The sequence below is a fragment of the Paroedura picta genome, chromosome 1 (assembly GCF_049243985.1).
Source record: "Paroedura picta isolate Pp20150507F chromosome 1, Ppicta_v3.0, whole genome shotgun sequence".
Taxonomy (NCBI): Eukaryota; Metazoa; Chordata; class Lepidosauria; order Squamata; family Gekkonidae; genus Paroedura; species Paroedura picta.
In genome coordinates, this window is record NC_135369.1 from 85684346 (window position 1) to 85709728 (window position 25383).

Sequence of the window (25383 nt, forward strand, 5' to 3'; positions counted from 1 at the left end):
GTGTTGAATCTCATTTGCCCCCCCCCTCTTAACTCCCTCACTATATAAATGTCATCATATATAATATAGAGTGGCTGGTACTTCCCATGATGTACCAGCCTTCTGATTGTCCCTGGAGGAGGGGCTACCAGCTGCCTGAACTGCCATCCTGGACTTCCCCTGGTCTTCTGTGAGCCCACTGTGTGCTCTCCCATCAGCCCTCCCGCCCCCCTGGACCTCCTCCATTCTCCGACATGCTTTGCACTGGTGGGGGGGCTCCCTCCTCCCCATTTCCTACCTGCCTCCAGCCTCTTCCCACTCCCCCCCCCATGCTCCCGTGGGGATGACTGGCAGAGGGGCCTTCTTCCCTCCTTCCTTTCTGCTTTTAACGCAGGCTTAACAATAAGTAAGTAAATAAGTAAGTAAGTAAGTAAGTAAATAAATAAATAAATAAATAAATAATGCACTTCTCTGAATTGCCTCCTACATGGTTCAGGATGATTTTAATTATACCAGTAACCCCCCCCCCCCACTCATCTTTCTACCCCTGAAGGAAATTAAAGTTGACTTGGAAACCTGTGGTTATCATTTCAGATTAAAAAGTTTACAAGCCCAGGTACACTTACTATGACTGATATAGTAGATAGCTTCAGGTGGGTCACCATGTTGGTCTGAAGCAACAGAATAAAGTTTTGAGTCCAAGGACACTGTTAAGACCAACAAGATTCAAAGTTTGTTCTGATACAGTGGGTGTTATTAGACATAAGTGTAAATAAATGCCAGTAAAAAGACAACTCATATCAAGGCATAGTATATGAATTATTACTGCAATTAAAATAGGATAGATGTTCAAATTTATTAACTCATTAACTTTTCTGAAATGTTTAGTTTTCATTTTATGGCAACCTATCACCAAGAAGAACACTCTATCGCACTCTTTCTGATGAAAGCATATGTAGCAATCGGAGAGGATCTTCATATGCTAGTTCACGAAGTTCAATGCTAGACCAAGTTTTACCAAATGATATTTTGTTCAGCACTACCCCACCATATCACAGTACCTTACCTCCTAGAACAAGCATATCAACTGGTATTGGAAACCTAAGACGTAAGTTTGTGTTAAGTGTGATATTCAGTTAATTATCAGATGCAAGGAAATTTACCTAATCTATTCCTCAGATTATTACAATGACTGAATGAGGAGAACTGCCTTTACTGTGGCATACTGACCAGTATTCAATAACCAGCTGTTAGAATCAGAGAGGTGTAATTCTTCACCTTTGTTAGAGCCATCAAGGTCAGAAAGGGCAGTGAGAATTGGTACTTTATGGGGTAGGGAGCACACAGTCTACAATCTGTTTTCTTTCTCTTCATTGTAGTTATAGGCCAAGAGCATCAAAGAGATGGTTAGCACTCTCAGCTTTCCTTTTTGTGTGGTGGAAGTGAGGATTAGGACTCCCCATGCCTCCAGATAAGTGATTTATGCTGGCAGAGTAGATGGGGAAACATCAGTTTGGCAGCTAGATGTGCATAACATTGGGGGATGGTCCATTGCTCATATCTCCTGTGAATCTGCTACTTATAGTTTTAAATGCCATTATGTGCTATCTTATTTAAGATATGTCCTAAAGACACATTTTTATCTTAAACTTAGATGAGTTTTGGTTCTCAGATGGATCCTTATCTGACAAGTCAAGATTCAATGATCCTGGCCTGATGCCCCTTCCAGACACAGCCACAGATCTAGACTGGTCTAACTTGGTAGATGCTGCCCAAGCATTTGAAGGTAATGAGATAATTTGTGTAACTGTTGAATTAGATAAAAGTAGTATCATAAAAATTTATTCATTACAGATAGCTCTATTTATCAAATCACTTTAGTGATTGCATTTTTGGGGGTGAAACACAAGGTTTTTGTCAGTAGTTATTAAATGCAATGGCTAAAACCAAGAGCAGGTCAGGCAGAATAAGACTGACAGGTCCTCCATTAAATTTGTCCCTTGAGGGTGGTTTCATATATATGATACTTATATAATTTTGAATATGCCGAGGAAGCATAAAAATGTGTAATTACTTGATGGTGTTTATGTTATGTTATTTATGTTATTTATGTTATTGATAGTCCACCTTTCTCACAGGACCTCAAGGCAGATTACACAGTGAGACACTACAATCAACAAAATGGGACATTAAATAACCAGTGCAATAGGATTTTAGATGGAATCAATCAGAAATAACTGATATAAATACTATTAAATTATATTTATATAATATAAATATATATTATATGAATATAACAAATAAATAAATTGAGGCATAAATGGAGCATAAATATTAACATGACACATTAAGCAATACAAAAATGAATATGCCATCGTACAGAATCAACTGTACACAGCAGCCTAGACCATACTCCCTAACCATTTATTGATATGGAAAGACATCTACTGGTAGGTGTGCCAGTAGATGGCAGATGGCCAAGCCTGGTGTTGAGCACCACTTGCTGTTCCGCAGCTGCCTCCACCGCCCGTCTTCCACAGTGGTGGTGGTTGGCAAGGCCCAGCATTGAGCTCTGCTGACTGTGCCACTGTCTGTTTTCCATGGCTAACCCCGCTTTCAGGAGCACCACAACCATTTTTCCTGTGGCTGCGGAATACAGGTGTCAGAGGCAGCTGGCAAGACCCAGCAGTGGGAGACAGGCGGCACAGTGAGTGGGGCTCAGCGCTGGGCCTCGCCAGCCACCGCCATGCGCATTATGTGGAATCTGTTTCTACATGGGCAAAGATCCATTCTCGCATGTTTTTCAAGTAAGTTGGAGAACCGTTTTGTACAGTGTAACGCTATTACCTGCACAGAAAAACCCTCTTGAATAATTCAGTTTTGCAACTTTTTTCTTATCCAATTTTAAATCAAAGTTGGAAGACAAAATAACTTTTTTATATGCTCACAATATCTTTTTGAGACATATACTCATTTTTATCTAACCATAAATGTTTAGGCTTCTAAAGTATTGTCCATTAAGTTGTATTGTTCAGATAGTGTTCAGATAGTTAATAAGCATGAAAAATATAGGTCATCATCTAAAGGGAGATTTAGGGTACAATAGCATACATTACCAGGAATATCTGAAAAACTCTTCCACCCAAACCCAAGCTGTTTTTAAACTTCTGGGAATTCAAAATTCATTCATTCCTTGGTTTGATTAAAACAACTGTATTTACTGCAAAAGAGAGAAATACAGCTTGCCCCATTGGATAAGGTACTCCCCATTCTTAAAACTCCTTTTCATTCTCAAACTGAAGGACCAGAAAGCCTGAAGATGAATTATGACCTATTAAATAGGAGTCTTACTCCCTGCGCAGTGGGGGGAGCACAGCTCTTGGCTACTGTGTTGGTTTTTGAAAGTACTGTCCTTCTGCATAGTGGAAGCTGGCTCCGGTGGTTCTGTAGTCCAGGGGTAGTCAACCTGTGGTCCTCCAGATGTTCATGGACTACAATTCCCACAAGCCCCTGCCAGCGTTTGCTGGCAGGGGCTTGTGGGAATTGTAGTCCATGAACATCTGGAGGACCACAGGTTGACTACCCCTGCTGTAGTCTCAGAAATGCTGTTTTTTTTGCTGAAGCTAGTCCAGCCACTGTTCCTCAGAAGCAGACCTCCAGTGTGAAACTTAAGTTCTCAGGACTTCTCTCCTCACCAAGAAGTGATTTCAGCTAACCAAGGGAAGAAATCAGCTTGAGTTCCAAAAAGCAGATGATGGTCTGGGAGCTAACCTCCACTACAAGAAGTGATTTCAATGAAGAGGGGGATAGACAAACACTTTTTCAGCTGAGGCTTTTCCATAATTCAATTCATCTTCATGACTTCTGTGCAGACTCACATTGGGACTGCACTTTCTCAGGTCAGCCACAATAAAGATTTCCAAAGCTATGTAGTACAATAGGAATGCCACTCCTTCCTCTGATGCTTTCCCACCAAAACGATCATATGCTCAGGAGGAGGGGCACTACTCTCTCAGCTCTCTTTTTTGCCACTGTGGAGAAAGGATCCACACTGCTGTTCTTTGTTTTTTTCCTCTTCAAGCTGAGGAGATTTCTTTATCTCAAAAGCTTTTCTTTTTGTTGTCAATACTCATTTTAGTGAAGAAGAAACTTTATTTAAAGAGGAAATGTTTCTGGTTTTCCTCAATATTGAGCCAACTGTTGCTTTAGAATGATGGAGCTCAATAGGGATTCACACAACAGAGCTGCCTGCTCTTGTTGTCACCAGTTTTTCCCTTAAAGGCAAGTGTAGATAGAGCTGGACTCTGAAGAGCTCTTTTCAAAGGCTTTGGCTGTGTCCCAGTCTGAATAAAAGGACAGTCACCCTGTGTGATGTGGGGTGTGACAGAGACTCAAACTCACTGGCTTGTTTCAAAGGCTTTGGCTGTGTGCCAGCCTGAATAAAGGCACATTCTCCTCTGTGGTGAGATGTGGTATAATATAGCCTTGGATTCAGAAGAGCTCTTTCCGCATGCTTTGGCTTCAGTCTGCCTGACTAAAGGAATGTCTTCCCTTCTCTTGTCTCAGTTCCTGTCACAGACAGGCTGGTCCAGCTGACCATAGGAGACCCCCTCGTAGAGAACTGCTCCAGACACATGTGGTGTAAGGAAATCGGTCTTTATTGAGGGATTCCATGAGGCAAAGCAAGACAGGATTTGTCAGGAACAGAAGCATTGACAGAGACAAGCATAGGTGGCCCCTCTGGACATATATATAGGGGGTTAGTTTAAGCGGGAGAAACTGTTTTCATAGGGGAGGCTTTTGATCTGAAAGGTGCGAATTCAGGAGACAGTCAGTCTGCACCCGCCGCCATTCCCAGCAATAAATTTCCAACCCCTACAAGGTAAACCAAGGACGGTGATAGATAAGGAAAAATACCGCAGCGAGAGAGACTGTCTCTGCAGGTAATAAACCATGGGATGGGAGGCAGGGAGGGATGGTATAGAAAATAAACAGGAATGTGGGGTTAGGGACGGGGGAAGGCACATTAAACCTCAAAGCCAACACTCCCAAGGGAATCGGGAGGACAATTATGACAGTTCCAAGGAAAGAAGCATGGCAGTGTGGTCTAGCAAACAATGCCTGATGAGAGGAAGTATTCTCTCTTTCTGCCTTCATTCACATCTGGCCAGAAACCTATACCTGATGGGAGCCTGTTTAAAATGCCTGACTGAAGTAACCTTTTTCCAGACCACCTTCTTGGAGGCATGTGTTATAGAGCCTTGCAATTCTCCTTGGATCTTTGTGAAAAGAGTATTGAGCACTTTAGTTGGGGTTGTTTGGACCTCTTCAGACACTGTGATTTTGGAGAGTAGCTGAAGTGGGCAGGGTTTAATGTTTCTTATTGTTAGTTGGATTGAGAGACAACAAACTACTTATTCCATAAGTGCTTTATTTTACCATCCACTCTATTTTGACTGGCTTGATTCCAAGGGCAAAGCCAGTTTTCTGTTGATCACTTTTCCCAGCCCTCATGCTAAAGCCTAGTTTTAAAAGCAGGCCCAGTCACACAGCAACCTCAGTCTACCACCTCACCACGGTCCTTCAGCACTAAGGACCTTTTCCAGCACTAGTTTTGTTTCAAAGATAGGCAAGGCATAATGTTGCCATCTCAGTGAGGAACTCAGAATTGATCAAGAAGTACAGTTTTAGAGGCAAGTCTAAGTAATTCATCTCTCCTCTTGTATAGCCTTCAGAACCATCGATAATTTGGGAATCCCTTTGCTGCCGTTATTTTTCATTAACACAGGTAACCCTGCAGGAGTCGTTCTTATGTGACACTGTAGTAAAAACCAGTGTGGTATAGTGTTTCAAGTGTTCAACTGGATCTGGGATGCCCAGGTACAGAAGCTAGTTTGTTTGAAAACTTGCTGACCTTGAACCATCAGTCTCTCAACCTGACCCACCTTACAGGGTTCAAGTGAGGATGAAATGAAAAATATGAAATGCTGTAAAATGCCTTGTTTCCCTGTTAGGGATTAAGATAAACTCCGTACCAATCTTGTAAAGGACATTTTATAAAATAGCTGCCACATAGGATTAAGTCTAATGTACAAATTGTGAATACTAGCTGATGTTACAGCCTCAACTACAATCCCTTAGCAAATATATGCTTGATTCCATTAGTGATCTCTTGTTCTTGATGGCCTACAGCAGCCTTTTTCAACTTTTTTACCATTGAGAAACCTCTGAAACATTTCTCAGGCTTTGAGAAACTGCAGAAGTGGTACAATCTTGCAGAATATGGTTGAGAAGCATAGCTGTGTACATGCCAAACTGGGGCCTCTCCCATTCCCATCCCCTCTGGGCCTGGCATTGGCCATTTTGAGAGCAGCAAAATGGGTCAACATGACCAAGATATGTTTAACAAATTTTAATATATATATATATATGAAAGCCTGGCCTACAGATTAATTAGCACTTTGTCTCCAATTTGACTGTTGCATAGTATGAGTGGAAAGTGGATGGGAAGATGAATTTCTCTCAACAGATCATTGTGGCCTTTTTATTATTCCTTTTGAAGGAAGTTTGACACACTGTATTTCATAGCCAATGCTGGTGTGTGTGTGTGGAGAGGAAGTTCCATAGAGAGGCTACAAATTCTGCAGTACAGTTGGGCAACACTCTGTAGGGAGTAAACAGACTTGCTATCAGATCCTTGATTTACCTTTTCTTCCCCTCCTTCACATAATGTGGTGTATCAGGGTTGTGCAGATGTTTTTTCCATGCACAAGATGCCAGGTTCCATTATTGGCATCTTCTACAAAAAGCCTCTTATAATCAAACATTCTTTAAATTCTTTCATTTACTCACTAGTCTAGGGCAATTTACACACATTCTCTGGTCTGCTGACTTGATCATCAGGTTTCCCACAATTCGGTTCATACCTCTGTCATTTCATGGGCTCATATTCAAGAACCTCTCCACCTCTCATCTAAGGGGGTGGTTGCCTCATCTAAGGGGGTGGTTGCCTAATTAGATTATTCAGTACTATCCCTCTGATGGAAAAGATGTGCAGTTTTGGATAATTCTTATGTGTTAAGGTGAGAAAGGACCTACATTCAGGCCCAGATCATAGTCTAGATGTTTGCTTGACTAGCTTGTTCATTGACCACCCTACTGTTCCTGAGGACAGTCCCCTGCCATTGCAGATGGAAACTCATTGTGGTAGAATTCCAACATTCTCCTTCATTCGGGATTATGCCTTGCTTGTCTTACAAAATGAACAGCGCTTCAGATGGTTGTTGATTGTTTCCAGGAGAACCTGACTGAGTTTCCCTTTGCCTTTCTTAGTCTTTAGTCAGTCCTTATTTTCCTAAGACTGTCAGCTTTTTTGGGCCTTCCACTGATGCCTTTTCTGGCATTTTATATATCTATATATGACACCATAACTGAATTTGTATTTTTGGTGTATATTTACTTTTCAGGGGTTGCCTAGACTTGTATTTCTTTCTTTCTGAGATAGACCTAATATGCACCATACTTGTTGGTCTCATCACTGCATTTTTCTCAGAGCAATTCTTTTGACTCTGAGCCTCTGGAAATTTTAGTGCAAATACTTCACATAACCATGGAATACATTGTAACTGTATTTTCACTGACTAAAGGAGACCAATTCCCTGATACTCTAATTGGAGGTCTGGCCTATTTTTCCTTGCACCACAATGGGTCATTCCAGGTTCTATCCTTTGTATTTCTATCCTCACAGGGAACCCTGTCATTGAATGCCCTTCTAATCCCCTGCCAAGACAACTTGTTTTTATGTTTATCTAGCTATATTGCTGTGCAGATTACTCTGCAAACTGCTTGAGGTTCATTAATTGTGCATCTTGTCCATCCTTTCTTTGCCACATCACACCTATCTTCACTATATTTATTATTATGATGCAGGTCTGCTTATTCTCACACATGCTCACACAACTTGGTACTTTGATCAGCTCCTTACCTCCATTGTAGCATTAGCCTCCCACTTTTCTGATTGGCCAGCAGCACTCCCGCATTAACAGATCTTGCATTTCTAAGTGGAAAAGAGTTTCTAATGAAGTTGTAACATGGTCTGGACCCTGCTTCTTGTGCTGTTGATAATGTTTTGGCTACTCTTTGAAACACAAACTCTCAAATTTTGTGAAACTTCATGAATGGGGAGGGCATAGGTTAGAACCCCCAGTATCCTCATTCCACAGCTGGAAGTGCTGCATTCTTTTAAAAAAAAACATTCTAAATGAAGCATCAGGGAAGTGTAAAATAAAAAAAGGGATAACAGCTCTGTTTTGTAGCACCTTGAAGAATCCAGTCAGGAAGAGGAAAGCCTAGAGAATCTGTGTCTACTGAACACAATTGCGGCTGGATTGCCTTCCCTCCTGCAAGTTTAGGAAGCTGGCCTGTTTCAGTGATTGTGACAGGCAGCAGGAAAGACTTCCACTACCACCCTGCTCTACAGTAGGCAGGCGGCACAAGACAGCCTCCATGCCCTGCAGGAAACACTTTGCTTCTACTAACTAGTGGGGGGGGGGCTGCAAAGACACAGACAAAGGCAGATACTTAGGTTTATTCCTTTTTAATCCAAGTGATAGAGAGCCTGTCTGCCCTGCAGTCCATAAAAACAAAATGCAGTTTGGCTTCTTCAAGCTTTCAAAGTGTAATCCTTTATTGTTGTTGTTAAGAAATAAAAATGGGAAGATCTATTAGGAATAAAACAACTCTTTTGCTTGTAACCTGTTAGATTTTATTCAGCAATACTCAGTATAACTGATCAGTTCACATTATGCTAACTGACATAAAATGACACTTTTACAGGATAAAGGGCTTATAACTCACATGATTTTGTAACTTCAACTGAATGTATTGAAAATGAGTAACTGTACATACTGATAGCAAGCAGAGGGATAGAAAGTTTGCCTATCTGGCAAATGGGAAAAATATAAATAGCTACATCTTCTCTATGCTCTCTTATGATATGATAGTGAAGCCAAAGATTAAAATATATAATACTAGTAAGCAAGCCCGCTGCAGGGAAATGCAGCGGGCGCTAGGACTCACCGGCGGCGGGCTGGTCGGCGGCGTTGTTGGTGGCGGCGGCGGCAGCAGGCTTTTGTAGGCAGCAGGCAGGCAGGCTCCCTCGGGCGGCGGTCTGACGCGGCGAGAGGCGCTTTGCGCCTCTTGCCGCGTCAGACAGCCAGGGAGGGAACCCCTGGCAGCCGCGCTTCGCGCGACTGCGGGGGGTTCCCTCGGGCGGCGGGCTGACGCGGTGAGAGGCGCTTCGCGGCGAGAGGCGCTTCGCGGCGAGAGGCGCTTCGCGGCGAGAGGCGCTTCGCGTCTCTCGCCGCGTCAGTCCGCCAGGCAGGGAACCCCCGGCAGCCGCGCTTCGCGCGATTCCCGGGGGCTCCCTGGGGTGGCGGCCTGACGCGGCGAGAGGCGCTTCGCGCCTCTCACCGCGTCAGGCCAGGAGCAACTGCGAGCCGCGCTGCGCGCGCCTCGCAGTTGCTCAGGCTGGGAATCGGAGGGACCAATCGGCAGGCGCTTTGCGCCTGCCAATTGGTCCCTCCGATTGTCTGTCGTGAGGAAGGGTCCAACCCGGACCCTTCCTCATCACGGACAAAGCCCACCTCAAGGGGGCTTAACGAATTATTTAGTCCGTGGCGCCCATGGCGCCACGGGCTGTTTAAAGATATAAATCTGCATTTTTACTCCATTCTTTTAATGCAGATGCTTACAGAACCTTTTGTCTGCTATGTTACTTTCCAGAGATAATTTAATTTGTCTTTGATTTCCCCCAATGCTGTTATAATGAGCTTCCCCTTTGCCAATGAAGTGTGAAATTTTCTTGACTTAGCAGCCCATATAAACTTGTGATTTTAAATCAGGGAGAGATCACAAGTTGCTAATAGTGATGTAGTTAGCAGAACTTACTGGTCTTTATGTAACTATATGGAAATCCAACAAAATGAATGTTATACCAATAGAAATATTACTTCTTCAAATGGTGGGCATCTCTGCATTTCATTTTATAATTATTTGAACTGATAGACATGTTTTGTCTTCCTTATACTGATTGTAAAAATTAGTATGATATATTGTCAATGAAAAACAATGCTTTGAGAAAGATGACAGGGTAAACACTGGGCTAAGTAATAATCCCAAAGCTTTCTCTTGTGCACAGATAGCAGCTACGTTACTCCAAAATCAGTCCAGTGAACTCTCTTGTTCATAGGAACATTCTAAATCTTATTTCAGATTTTGACTCTGACGAAGAACTTGGGCCAGTCTGTCATCACACTTCGTTTCTAGGTGATGGTCTGGAGCTGACTGTTAGATATTAATTTTTTTAAACTTTCTATTATGCTTTTGTATGTCTGCACGTTTGCATGATTATATGCAAGCTTTGGGCCTTTGTAAGGTGAAAGGACTAGGCATGTCATGGCCAGGACCAATGTGGACTATTTAGGGAAATCTATGCATAAGTGAATGATCTCTATTATTATGGAATTAATATTTTGCATGGAAAAAGCTCAAATATTATTTACTCATATTCTGTACCAGTTTGTGTGACATACTCTAGCACTGGGTATATTTTGTCTGTTAGACTGCATGTCTTTTAGAGAAACTAAGTAGCTAATTCAGTTTCCAAGTGAGTCAAGCATGTATTATATGAATCCTAGGTTATCCTAGGTAAATAAATTGATACTTGAAAAATCCTAACTTTTAACATCTGTCTCTTTACATGCCCAAAGATAAAGAGCATAATGTATTACTAGCATATTGGTCTTCAAGTCTGCAAGCAACTAATTATGAAAGCAATATGTCCAAGTATAGTAGCACAGTAAATACGTTCTGCTATACTAGATTCCATAGCTTTTAATGACATTTAGGTGGCTTTTTTGTGCCTGCAGTTTTATTAATTGCAATGTGAAATTGGTTATGATTTCCAATGTTCTATAAATTCCAGCAAAACTAAAGAGCAGTAGTAGTGAAAACAATCTGTTTTATCTTTTTGATATATGCAGAGGTGAGGCCATAGTAGATTGCTTTCAGATATATGTCAGAAGTCCATATGGTGGTATTTTTAAAACAAAAAACTATGATGCAGACACTTGCTTCCTTGTCTATGAATGATCAAGATAAAAAGAACATGCTTTAAAGATCCTGGACAGTTTTTGTATGCTAGAATCATCTGTACACAGCTGTTTTGTTTTAGTATATATTTATTTGTTTTTCCAGATCAAAGGGTGGCATCTTTTTGCACCATGAATGACATGCAGCATGTGCAGGGTTTGGAGAGTAATCAAGACTTACCTTTGAGTGCAAATCCAACACATGGAAAAGATTTCATTGATACTACAGGGTATGTAAGTCAGATGGACCCCCCCTCCCCCAAAGTAATCAATGGACAGGATTAATAGTTTACCATATTCTCCCCCATCACCTTTGGCCCTTCAGCTCTCCTAAGCAATATGAGGGTTTCCTATTCTGGCAAAGAATTCTGCCCTTTCTCCCTTATAACACTGATACTTGGAACCCTTATCTGATGCCACCTCTCTCACTTTCATTAAACCATTCCTCAAAACTCATATTTTCTACAAAGTATTAGAAATACTCTGTCTACACTTGCTTTTTTAACACTTCAGCGGCAACATAGCAAATAATGCAACATGTCCATTGAGGTTTGGGTAAACAGCAGTCGCATGCCCTGCAAGACAAACAACTCCTGCAACACAAGAAAGATTCAAAGCGGTTTATTATGCGGATTGAAGAAATGTCTAAAATCCTGCAGAGAGATATAACCCTTGGGAAAAGTTTAAATAGTTCTGTGTTGTGACCATAGAGTTTATGTACTACATGTAAATATGTTTCTTATTGCCTTATTACAAAACTAGTTTCAAAGCCCATTTTAAAAGTGGGCTTTGAAAGGGGCAGCAGGCAGGAGGGCGTGAGAGTGGATAAGACAACACAGTGGTCAAGTGTGGTGCTGCCTTTCCTAAATCCTATTTGTTCTGGCCCTAGTATGTTATTGTCATGGATCCAATTAGAAAGAATGTTGGCTAGGTATTTTGCATACAGCTTGCTTATAACTGATAGTAAACTAACAGGGTGGTAGATCGATGTTACTCTTTTTAAAAATGGGTAAGATAATGAAGCTTAGCCAAACTTCAGGGATTTGACCAGTAGCATTAATTAGGGTGAATAAGTTTGCCAATGGATGTGCCCACCACTCAGAAAAATGAATAAACATTTCTGGAGGGATTTCGTCTGGGCCTGGCGATTTACGGGATCACAGGGACTTAATCAGATTACTGATATCACCTGGAAGAACCTTTATCCAATGGGGCAAAGGGGACTGTACTCTGCTGGGACTAGATGACCAGAGTTGGGCCTGAAAGCAGCTTAGAGAAATGAACTACCCAGGAATGTGCCGCAATATGAAGTATGTGACTTTTGTTTGTATTATTTAGAGGATTGGTGACTACCTTCCAGAAAACCCGGTTGTTAGGCGATTTTAAAGCTTCCTTTAAATCTTTCCAATTCTTTTTGTAAAAGTTTGATTTTTTGGATCTGACCAATCGCTCATATTCTTTTTTGGTTTTAACATAGAAATCTTGGGACAAATGGCACAAGTATTCACTTTCAAACCATGGACAAAGTCTTTAGAGCATTAGCAATTTTGATAATGCATGACAAGGCAAACAATGAGAGTGTTGGGTTCATTATCCTCAGAATAAAAATCCAGAAGGAATTTTAATTCAGTGCTCATTTAGCTTGTTAGATTACTGCTGTGTGCTCCTTCCTTTCTGACTCATTGATGAATTTTTCTAGTTGTCACATTGCAGTATTAGGGATTACCTAAGATTACATATTTTAAACTTAATATAAAATCAGATACTGCTGTATGCTGTATAAAATATACAATTCAAACTGCTGTATGCTGCCATATAAGTATTCCCAGTACTCTTTTCAACATTGGCCTTTTTTTTTTTAAAGACCAAGACTGGTTTCAGATATTATTGAAGTTTATTTTCCACAAAAATTACAACTATGTGGATGTCTTTGTATAAAATTGACGAAGTGCCATCTATGATTCCATCCTCCTAAAAAAATAATAATTAGCCCAGAATCACCCAATGAGCTTCAATAGAAGTTTGAACCAAGTCGTTTCCAGTCCTTGAGAGGCAGTCTGACCATTATACTACATCACCTTTCTTGAGGGACATGGTTCAGAAAATTTAGAACATACTAGGGAATATTGCATATTAAAGAAGTTTATTACCTTGGTTAAAATCACCTGAATCTCCCAATGGACAGGTATTTATGCATTTTTTAAATAACTGATTACACAGTTTCACAGATCTGAGCGAGGCCAAAGAATTCTCACCAATGTGAATTCACACCTACTCTATGCATGCTATTTATTAATTCACATTAGAGGCAAAGCCCATTGCACCCAGGGAAACAACAAGTCCTAGGGTGCAGGTCATCTCCAGGGAAGAGAGATCAGTCCCCATGGAGAAAAGGGCTATTTGTGTGTGTGTGGGGGGGGAGGACTCTCTGGCTTTGGATCCCATGGAGGTGCAAGGATGCCAAGCTCCAGGTGGGAAACAAAGAGAACTGTTGTGTGGTAGGAAGGGGCCATACAGGCCATCTAGTCCCCCTGCTCAACGCAGGATCAGCCCAAAGCATCCTAAAGCATCCAAGAAAAGTGTGTATCCAACCTTTGCTTGAAGACTGCCAGTGAGGGGGAGCTCACCACCTCCTTAGGCAGCCTATTCCACTGCTGAACTACTCTGACTGTGAAAATTTTTTTCCTGATATCTAGCATATATCGTTGGACTTATCGTAGTTTAAACCCAGTACTGTGTGTCCTTTCCTCTGCAGCCAACGGGAACAGCATCCTGCCCTCCTCCAAGTGACAGCCTTTCAAATACTTAAAGAGGGCTATCATGTCCCCTTTCAAGCTCCTTTTCTCCAGGCTGAACATTCCCAAATCCCTCAATCTCTCTTCATAGGGCTTGGTCCCTTGGCCCCAGATCATCCTCGTCACTCTCCTCTGTACCCTTTCAATTTAATCTACGTTCTTCTTGAAGTGAGGCCTCCAGAACTGCACACAGTACTCCAGGTGTGGTCTGACCAGTGCCGTATACAATGGGACTATGACATCTTGTGATTTTAATTGGATGCCCCTGTTGATACAGCCCAAAATGGCATTAGCTCTTGTGCTCTAGCTACATCTCTTTTAGGCAATGGTAGCTTAGTGTAGTGGTTAAGAGCAGCAGCTTCTAATTTGGTGAGCTGGATTTGATTCGCTGCTCCTTCACATGCTGGTTAACCTTCGGCCAGCTGGGTGACCTTGGGTTAGTCACAGTCCTGTTAGAAACTGTTCTCACAGAGCAGTTTCTCTCTGAGCTCTCTCAGTCTCACCTACCTACAGGGTGTCTTTTGTGGGGAGTGGAAGGGAAGGCTATTATAAACCACTCTGAGACTCCTTTGTGAAAATCAGAGTATAAAAACCAACTCTTCTTCTACTGGGAAGGTGCTACTGGGAAACAGTGTATCTCCCCCCCCCCCACCTCCACATGTCCCCATGGCCTCATGGTGCATCTGTGCCCCATCTACAGTTTCTCCATCTTCCAGGCCATTGGTTTCAAATTTGTTTTTTTGTGACGGTCTTGGAGAGATTGCAGCAAGACCAAACTGGTATCCATATGGAAAGGGAAAGTCAACATCTTCCCATTCAAATTTGGAGAAATTTGTCAGGAACATAAATAGCTCTAACAATCTAGCATGCATTTTAGGAAGAAAGTAATGGAATTGCCCTCTAAATATATTTTCAAATACCTGTTATGATCCTGAGAAGATCTTCTCTTTATGTTTTTACAAATAAATATTATACGACAGTTCATCAATCTGGAGTCTGTGAGTTCTTTGTAAGGACATGGAAGGCAAGCCTCTCTCATGCCTATCAAGCTAATGTGAAAACAGTTTCTAAGAATAAGGGCAGAGACTCTTAGCCTTAGTGAAAGGATAGAATTGACTTCCCCTTCTATCAAAGAGGAGAAGCTTTTAAGACCCACCATTACCCACCATCATCTAGTTTCCAAATTACTTCAGAGCACTGGGCCAGAAATTGTGTTGCCAGGCTTCAGTAGCTCAGGCATAGGATGTGCAGACCTAAAACAGTAATAATTTCCTCGGGTATAAAATGGAACTGTTTTTCACTCTTATTTTCCATGCATACAATTTCAACAAAGAGATAGACACCACTCTGTATCTATATATAGACAGTAATAATGACAGTTTTTAGTTGAATACCAGAAGTTCAAATCTTGTGCAATATAGGTCTTTTTCTATGAGAATTTTAGAAATTCCATTCTCAGCCCTGATCAGCCATTTATAAGTTATTTTAAGAAAGTTTCTTGCTTTTTCCAGTGCTTGGTAGGTATTATATATTTTCCTTGCCCGGAAAGACCTACTGTCATTTAGAATTTGATCTGTATATTCTTGTCCCTTAAAAATACTGATTGGTTTTCTCTTGATCCCTTCCCTACAATGCAGAAGTTTCATAAAGAACCTGTCAGGCTCTTCTGTGCCTAAATGTTTTAGGCATTTACCTTTTATTTACTTGTTTAATATTTTAACCTGTAACATATAGCTCTTGCAGAAGTTTACAGAACTAAAAGCATAATTAAAATGAATATCAGAAACAAACCAATTAAAAGCTGATAGATAAAATCATGATACACTGTTCCAATGAAACAAAGGGTCTCAAAGCCTTTCAGAAACTTATTTGGAGACCATTAGAAACAGTTGCTTGGGGCAGCATTGCCACCATATGAATTGTCAAAAACCCTCCTCAAGTGACCTTAAAAGAGTCATAGGTGAAAAGAAATATTCTTTGAGATAGTCAGTCCCAAATCATTAAAATTTTAAAAATGAAAAGCACTGTGAATCAACCTCAAAACCATAGTGACATCTAAGATTTATGTTTTGGGTGATGACCCTTTATGCACGGCGGCAGCTTACCCACACTGGTGCCGTGCCATTGCAGCAGGACACGATGCCCCGCCGTTTCCCGCGGGGCATGCAGGGTTGCTCCAGCATAGCGCGCACACACTTTACGCCGGGGCCAGGAGGGCCAGATCGCTGCCGGCCGAGGTAAGTAAAGCAGCAGGAGGTGGGGAGGGGCCAGGCCCCCTCCACACATACTGGTGAGGCCAAGGGGTCGCCCCTGCCAGCTCCGTGGTTCCACGGAGCCCGCAGGGGCGTGCGGTGTCCCTTAAGGCAGTGGTAGTCAACCTGTGGTCCTCCAGATGTTCATGGACTACAATTCTCATGAGCCCCTGCCAGTAAATGCTCATGGGAATTGTAGTCCATGAACATCTGGAGGACCAAAGGTTGACTACCCCTGCCTTAAGGGACACCGTAGAGTCAGGGCTGGGCGGGACGACAGGCCTGGTGCTGGTGAGTATGCACAGCGCCGGCCCACCACAGCCCCAGCTTACCCATGAAGCTACGGATCCTGTGTTTGCTTAATGCGGGCCTTCCGTAGCCCTGGGCTAGGAGGCGCCCACACTGGCGGCAGCAGCGAGCGTTATCAGGGATTTTCCCCGAAGCGCCTCTGCTGCCAATGTGGGCAGTACGGCCTATGATTCTGCACTTTAAAGAAACTGAAATTTTCAAATACGCTTAAAGGCAACTATGTAAGCCACATCTCAATAATCAGATTTTTATCTTACCATGGTCTGTATCATAGCAGCTAACTAATCCATTGAAAGGGAATATAGCAGTCACACTGCACATGGTTGGGAAAAAGATATTGGTGCCACCCTTCACCAAGTGGCACAGCAGGTCTAGAAACCCTAAATACAGAAGGGAAGGGCTGCACTTGTCTCTTTTGGTGGCAGTCTTTTTTCAGATGGGTAGAAGCAACCCACACACCTTATCTAATTAATATGGCTAGCTTATATGTATGAAATAACTTTATTTGAATAAAAAGGCCTAACTTTGGCAGGCTTTAGAGAAGCCACAGCCTAGTAGTATTTTTATTTGAAACAGAGATTTAATTTCTTCTCAGTATGTAGTTTGAGCATGTTCTGATGATATTAAAATGGTAATTGAACTACATAGTAATATTTCAGTACATGTCATTTACTGAGTAACAGAAGTGAAAATGCAGGTTCTTTTCCTGAGGTGATTACAGTCTAACATTTTGGCAATTCAGGACGCACCAGACAAAGAAAAAGAGAACTGAGAGACTATATTTTGCTTGCTTATAAGATAATTAATGGAGGACCACTTTGGTTTATAGTTATAGAAAGGCAAGAGAGATTTTTATATTTCGTGTGATTGGAGTTGCAACTTCCAGGGGAAGGCCAGAAGTTATTTCTAGGAATTTCTAGAGTTACCAGCAATTCCTAGAGGGGCACAGCATCACTTCTGGATTTTTTCAGGAAGTGACACAACACATCATGCTGACAGACCCCTCACCCTGTCCCAGCCTCCCACAAATTGCCCACCCTAGTTATACTTCAGGCATCATATGTGTGAAATTCTACATGACTTCTACACATTATTTATTTACAAAATTTTATTCAACCTCTCCAGAAACCTGCATGAGGTGGCTTACAAAATAAAAATAATAAAAACCAAACAGTAAAAGATATTAAATCCATCATTAAACCTCAGTCTACCATAAAAATATTAAACCATAAAAATAGACCTGTGACAGTTAAAAATAAGTTTCCAGCCTAAAATAGTGTTAAAAGATTAATACCTTAATTAAACCCTGAGTGAAGAGTTTTGGCCTGGCATTAAAGGAAGCAACATAGGTGCCAGGTGAACCTCAGGAGGAAGGTTGTTCCATAAACAAGGTGCTTCTAATGGGGTTAAAAAAAAAACCTGCCTCTGGTTGCCACCTATCTAACTTTGGATGGTTAGGGCAGAGTTAACAAAACTTTTGAGGCAGATCTCACATGTATGTGTTTTTTGCAGGGATAATCTCTGTCATTCTATCTTCAGTTGCATTTTGTGTTGAACTGATTTATTTGGATGCAAGTAGAATACTTTAAAATAGGCCCAAGTTAAGTGCCATTTAATTTTTCAGGGAAGATAGCCCTACCACATTGACTGGAAAAGTAAACCAGCTGGAAGTGATCCTCCGACAATTGCAAACAGATCTTCGGAAGGTAAAAATGTGTAACACAATTTTAAAAAATTCCCTTACTGCTCAATTGTTAAGATTACCTATGCATGTATGATTTCTGCCCAAGATACTTACACCAAGAAGGCTGTTACTCAAAGCTGTCTCATATCCTTTGCATGCAGAATAGTCCAGGTTCAGCTCTGCCATCTCCGGGCTATAGAAAAGCTGGAAAAACCCCAGAAAGCCTCTGGCAGTCAGAGCAGTCTTTGACTTCAGTCCTGAACAAAGCCACATCCTATTAAGCTCATTGATTTCAGAGGACTTAGAAGAGTGTAACTCTGTTTAGGATTGCATTGAAAGTGTCTGAAAAGCTTTCATTTAGTAAAATGAACTTTTCATATAATGCATTATAGATGAGTAAATGGACAATAGTATGCATGTACACTTCTGGGGGAGCCTTCTGGAATCACAAAAGGGGGAAGGATAATTGAAACTATTTTAGTGTAAATTAATTTACAAATTCTGGTCATTATCATAGTAAATTTACTAAGGGGTATGTGTGTGTTTGTTTGTTTGCTTGCTTTGGGGATTTTTTTTGCGTGAGAACAAGAGACATCCCAGAGTTCTTACTCAATATTTCAGTGATAGGAAGCTAGAGAACTTTTTTCTTCATTGGATTAAAGTAAGTCATTGTCATGGTGACCTTAATTGCCTTTTCTTGCAATATATGTCATTGACCAGATGTTCAAAAGCAGCATATCTGTCCCTCTTAATAAAACAGTAAGAAGGGTTGGGGTGGGCTGAGTCCGGGATCAAAACTCCTGGATTGGCCCCTTGGCCCCGGACTGACAAGCGGAGGGGCCAATCAGAAGGCGCGTAGCGCCTTCCGATTGGGCCCTTACCACGACAGACCAGAGTTCCAGGGCAATCAGGAGACATTGCTGCCAGTCTGCTCCTGACCACCACAGGGAGATGAGGTCAGCAGGGCTGCCGAGGGGAATGAGAACAGAGGCTGTGGCAGCCCTTTTCACCCCAAGGCTGTCCTGACTGCCATGTCCAACTGCAAATTGCCTCAGAACCCTGACAGAGCTGGCCGGAGGCTGCAGAGTGCTCCCCCTCCCCCCCCTTCAGGCCTGCTGCGAAGGAGCCTCTGACAGGCCCTGACTGAGGGGAGGAGGCCTTTCCAAGAGCAACGCAGGGCAGCCTTCCTTTTGAGGGGGGGGGGACTTTCCCCTTCTGCCAAACAGTTGCCTGACAGGGAGGCCACAGAAAAGCCCCTTCTCACTTAAAATACTGCTCTGGCCGGGGGTTAGACGCAGCCAAGCCATGTGTCTTTCTTCTTTGCAACTCTCTGCAGATTTGAGGCCTACTGCACAGCATTATTTTGCAGAGGAAGCTGGTTCTTTTTTCTCCTGTTTCATCTGCACAACCACCCTGTGCAGTAGACCTCAAGACTTTCAGTTCAACAACAACCTGTGTGGGAGGCCTTAAATGTTTCTTCTCTACCACAACCCTGTCCAAAATAGCCCTTTCTGCCTGGGGAACTGATCTTTATACTCTGCAGGTGAGCTGTAATTCCAGGAGCTCTCCAGGCCCCACCTGGAGGTTGGCTACCCCTGGGATGGAAATATTCCTGGAGGTTTGGAGGTGGGACTTCAAAATCGAACAATGCCTCAGAGTCCAGCCTTCAAAGGAGCCATTTTTGCCTGCAGTTGGGAGGGAGTGGTGCAGGTGTGTCCCTCCTGGGCTATGGCCTATGGCCAGCCCTTACCAGCAAATGTTTGTATTCTGGGGCACAGACAGGCAGACCAGCATCAGCCCTGTGAGTCTGGAAAGTGCAGGAAGATCTAAATAAATATTTACAGCCGGAAACTGTAAATAGTGAACAAGTAAATGGCTGGAGATACATGGGAACTGTAATAACTTTTTGAACTTTGGCCTGGCAAATAGAAAAACAGTATAAAAAACCTTACTAAGGTCAAGACTGCTGTGCACAGTCTTCCTCTTAGGGTTGCCAGCTTCCATGTGAGGCTCTCTACCCCACCTCCCTCATGGAGAGTCTGGTATGGAGAGAGGAAGGGAAGACAATTGGAAAATGGTTTGAGACACCTGAGGCTTGCTGGGTCCCGGTTCTCTCAGACCTCTCAGAACCCCACATCCCTCACAGGTTGACTATTGTGGGGAGATGAAGGGAAAAGATGTTTGTAAACTGCTTTGAGACTCCTTTGGGTAGTAAACAACATGGTACAAAAATATGTTCTTCTAAGGAGCAACCATGAAAGAAGCATGTGGGCACATAACGTTTTATCAACAGTGAAAAAATGGAGAAGAAGGAACAGGGTGGACAGCTGTATACTGTGACTACCCCATGTGTATTAGGGCAGAGGGGCATTTTGGTGTCTGTGGCCTAATTCACACAAGAAGGGAAATGACGCAGAACTGGGAGGAATTGGTTGCCTTGTAATCTTCCCCTAAGAAGAGTCTCCAGTCTGATTTTCCCTTCACATATCTGAGGACATGGCTCTGGAAAGCTCATCTGTAACCACTATGCTACAATTCCCAAAGGTCAGTCCTCTCCCACAATCAACGAACATTCCACACCACAGGTTCTTGACACCCATATCTCCACACCCATGCCCTCATTTGCCACCACGCCACCACAACCTCCCACACAACACACACATTCAATCCCATGCCCTTACAGACTGGACAGCTCCTCCCCTTCCTCTTCCCACTGCCAAGCTCTAGCGCTCGTTGTATTCTTTGATACAACGGGCTTTGCCCCTAGTATATATATATAAGTAAGCAAATAGCATGCATCTTTGCTCTTTAACTTGAGCCATTTATTTTTGTTTTCCCCAAATCAATCCTTTTTGTTTAAGAGAGGCTGGGTGATGATGGAGAGCAGGATAGGTACGTTATACTCTCTGTAAGAACAGCCGTGCTGGAACAGAACAATGGTCTGTAGTCCAACATCCTATTTTTCATGGGACCAACCAGCAAGGAATAGAAGCCAAAACTTTCCCTGGATGTTGCCTCTTAGCACTGGCACTCAGAAGTTGATTTACTCTGGTTGTGGAACAATAAAATCAGAGTCCAGTAGCACCTTTAAGACAAACAAAGATTAATTCAAGGCGTGAGCTTTCGAGTGCAAGCACTCTTTATCAGACTAAGAACTGACCATCATAACAGTAGGAATATATAAGCAAAAGTTAATCTTGTTACATTAGTAAACTGTGACACAATGATAAAGCTGTCTATGAATCTGTCTATTCCTTCTTCAGAACCATCTTTTTGTTTTAGGCTCCTTACAGTGCATGTTATAATTTATCCTATGTTCTGTTATAAAACATTGGGACCCTTTTCAATGTGGCATATTTTGCTTTGGTATTAAAGATGACAGCTTCCAGGTGGGACCTGGGGATCCCCTCGAATTATAGCTCCAGGTAACAGAGATCAGTTTCCCTGGATATAATGACTGCTTATAAGGTGGACTGTATGACATACCCCATTGAAATCCCTCCCATCCCCAAACTCTGCCTTCTGCAGGCTCCACACCCAGAGTCTCCAGCTCCAACCTGGAGCTGGTAACCCTATTAGGTATTGCAATGCATTATCATGACCATCTTTCACATCCACAGCAGTGTGTGACTGATTCTAAGTAAACACATTCTTATTGAGCTATTTTCTGTAACAACATAGAATTGCCAAGTATGTTTAAAGCATAGGCTTTTAAAAATGTATTTGGCTGTGCTTTTATACTAGGTAAGTAAGAATAATTTTGACTGCGTGTTCTTTTTTCTTAGGCAATTCATAAATACTTCTTTTAAGATGACATTATGTAAAGTCAATATGAATTAGGCCTGGAAATACCTATATATTTGCTTGCAATACAAATGACTAAATAGCTTTCAGTCTTTTTTTACTCTTTGCATCTGCCTTTCTTATGTAAGATTTGCTTTCAAAAATACTTTTGCAAACAATTGCAAGGAATGGTTGCGTAACCTCTAAGAAAGTACCACATAGCTGCTTTTGTGGAAATGCTTTGAAAATTATCCAATTGTGCCTCTGGAACAGTTTTGCCCCTGATGCACTAAGCAGTATTTCCAGAGTCTTGAAAGGCTAAACTATACATGACAGCATTAGTACAATTTGTTTAAATCTGGGCCTGCTCCCATTGGTATGAAGTAGAGCCTGACCTTTAGAGCAAAAGGGGTGCATGGCTGGAAATAACTACAACCTCTCTTTACCTATTGCTTTTCTACCCTTTCTAAGGGGGGAGTCTTTTATCACAGCCAAATTCACTTCCATAATTAGGCTGAAAAGAAAGAGCCTTGGTGGTACAGAGTATAATAGGGAAGAACAAACAATATATGCCACTCTGTACTCCTCAGAGGAAATGAGTGTGAGCACATGCACTCACTAGGTAGATTGTGGAGATTCAAACTACAAGCATTTTAGTTCATTTTAGCTCACATATTTAGCTCTAAAAACGATGTACATATATATTGGAGCCTGAAGAGCTCCCCAATGCAGTTTCTTAGGTACAGGGAACCCCTAGTAGCAGCATGAAGGGAAGTTGGGAAAGTGGCATTGCAAAGGGGGGACTGGTCAAAATGAATTCCAACCCTTAGTCAAAAACTTCACTTTTAAGTAGTACAGCAATTTATATGAGGAATTAATCTGTGCAATAATTCTTTGTACATACTATGTTTACTATAGTTTTAAATAACCACTGTAAGAAAATCAGAGAGACATTTGATGTCATTGGCTAGCCAATTAAAATTCTGGAATCTTCTGATGTGAGTCTATACATGCTGGATTTCATGTCTGCAAATCCTATTCAAACATTAGGCCTATACAATTGGTACGTTCATTAAGTAAGACATGTTCTTATTTTCCCTTCCTCCCTCCCCATGTACAGGGAAGCAGTTGGAGGACATATTGTTCAAAATGGCCCACTGGTTGTAGTGTTATTCAAAGTGCTCTTAATTTTGGGTGGGAATTAGCAGTGCAAGAGGTAGGGGTGAACGAGATCTTTGCCTGTGAATATACAGGAGTGAGATTCCTTAGTGGAAACCCTGAAATAAGCAGGCCTGATTTGGTTATAAAATAGGTTTTGTATTTTATTAAGGAATGCATACAGGGGGGAGGGTTAGCTAAATAGGGAAACAGAAAATATGCTGCACCTGTCTTGGGTCCAAAAAAGTAAAGAAATGAGGTTGCCAACATCAGGTGTGAAAAGCGATGCTGGGTGTGGAGAGATCAACACACATACACACAGCAGAGACCAGGTTATGACAGATAAACGGTGTGAAGTTCCCAGGTCAGCCCACAGACCAGCCACTCTCTTAACATGATGTATAGCTCTAAAAGTGTTATAGTTTATTATATAAAAATCTCTTGATTGTAATGATTTATGTTTTGAAGTGTACTGTATTCTCATAGCACTCATATAGAATCCAGTTTATACACTCACTTATCTTGTTTAGCTTGTAAGCTACCATCTTTAGAACAACATGGCAGGAAAAGTTGGGTATTCAGCTTAAGAGTTCCAAAGCTATCATGGTACAGACAGAATTAAAGTAAACAGAAATCTCTCACCTCATTCAGAAACATAAGCAGTAAACACAATGGCTGTAACTGTAATTCAATTCCTTTGTTTGTGATATAGGAGAAACAAGACAAAGCTGTTCTCCAAGCTGAAGTTCATCATTTGAGGCAAGATAACATGAGGCTTCAGGAAGAATCACAAACAGCAGCTGCTCAACTACGAAAATTTACTGAGTGGTTTTTCAATACAATTGACAAGAAATCCTAATATCCAAGTTCCTGAAAAGCCCTATTGGAACCACATCATACCAGTAGTTTTGAATTAGCCTAAGATAATTTCACTGTGTTCACAACCCATTTTACATGTTTCTAATGTAGTCTCTGTTCAGCCTTATTCATTGGAACAAGGCTGTGGACTAACCTTCCCCATATTTATCTGAAGGAAACAGAGAATGAATGGCAGACATTTGTGTTTGTGAAAATGAATGTACAATTCCTACTGTCATTTTAGACATTTTATAATATACTTCTGCCTTTGGTTACATAGAGAAGAATTTGTTGGGATTTATCTTCTGTCCTTCAGGTACTCCAGTGAAGATGCTAAAACAATTTATAGTAGTCTGGATTTCAGTATTGTAAGATAAAAGAAAAACTAGACTTTAATGTTTAAAGGTGCTCTATTTTTTTGTATGTACAGTAGATTATTTCCACAGTCACATTGTCATAGCAATAAGAAAGGAAGTAGAATTAAATAGTCACAAAACTGTGTTTATAAAAAATTAGCACTGATGATATAACACTAGTGTGGATGCGAAAATATTAGGGATTATTTATTTGCAAGAAATATGGTGCCTGAATTTAACCAGTGTTCTGATTTTTCTAAAGAGTCATGTCTTGTACATAGATCACATAATCAGCTCACTCCAACTTCAGTTACCTTTGTATAGTTAATGTTCAGCTAAGATGGTTATGGAGAGCTTAACTATTAAAATCATCTATGATGTGAGCCAGCCAAACATTTGTATAATGCAAGATTCATTTATCTTTGTACAGAACCTTTGAGCAAGTGACTTGTATTTAACACCTTTATTTAAACTTATTTAACCTGTTAATTTTATAAAGCTTTTGTTTTATCTGCACTATGGTGAGGTCAGTGGGTTGCAAGCTACAATGTGTCTTTAGCTTGCCAAAACTGCACTGCAGACTTCTAGAAAATTCTAACAATTGAATGCTGCTAGTACACAATTTGTGTTTGTATGCTTTAATATTAACTGTTTCATTTGAAATGAATATACATTTTTCTTTTTTAATAAATGTTAAAAATATCAACCACAGACAACAGACTTTAGTTTTCACTAATTTATAAGAAGTTTTTATAGAAGCTCATTTAAAAAGGAGTGGCACTATTATGTGCATTTTGCTTGCACCATGGTTTTTATGTTCCATACTAAAGATGCATCATATATGCTGTATACTGTATACATATACTGTATACATATGCTGTATACTGTCGCCTTGCCTATTTAACTTGTATGCAGAGCACATCATGAGAAATGCGGGATTAGAGGAGTCACAAATTGGGATCAAGATTGCAGGGAAAAATATCAACAACCTCAGATATGCAGATGATACCACTCTAATGGCAGAAAGTCAAGAGGAACTAAAGAGCCTGTTGATGCGGG

At 41.4% G+C, this 25383-nt stretch overlaps 1 protein-coding gene across 5 annotated transcripts in view; it reads left to right on the forward strand.

Moving 5' to 3' along the window:
* SIPA1L2 (signal induced proliferation associated 1 like 2) overlaps nucleotides 1-25040 on the forward strand; it is a 112306-nt gene extending 87266 nt beyond the window's left edge. For 3 of the 5 annotated variants that reach the window (XM_077346284.1, XM_077346260.1, XM_077346277.1), the window contains 6 exons: nucleotides 868-1087; nucleotides 1634-1765; nucleotides 10252-10305; nucleotides 11236-11359; nucleotides 18110-18191; nucleotides 23823-25040. In XM_077346284.1, coding sequence (XP_077202399.1) covers nucleotides 868-1087; nucleotides 1634-1765; nucleotides 10252-10305; nucleotides 11236-11359; nucleotides 18110-18191; nucleotides 23823-23969 — 759 coding nt within the window. In that variant the 3' untranslated portion in view covers nucleotides 23970-25040. The remainder of the gene's footprint in view (nucleotides 1-867; nucleotides 1088-1633; nucleotides 1766-10251; nucleotides 10306-11235; nucleotides 11360-18109; nucleotides 18192-23822) is intronic. The other 2 variants (XM_077346268.1, XM_077346293.1) reach the window with 1 other exon arrangement.
* The last annotated feature ends 343 nt before the right edge of the window (nucleotides 25041-25383 follow it).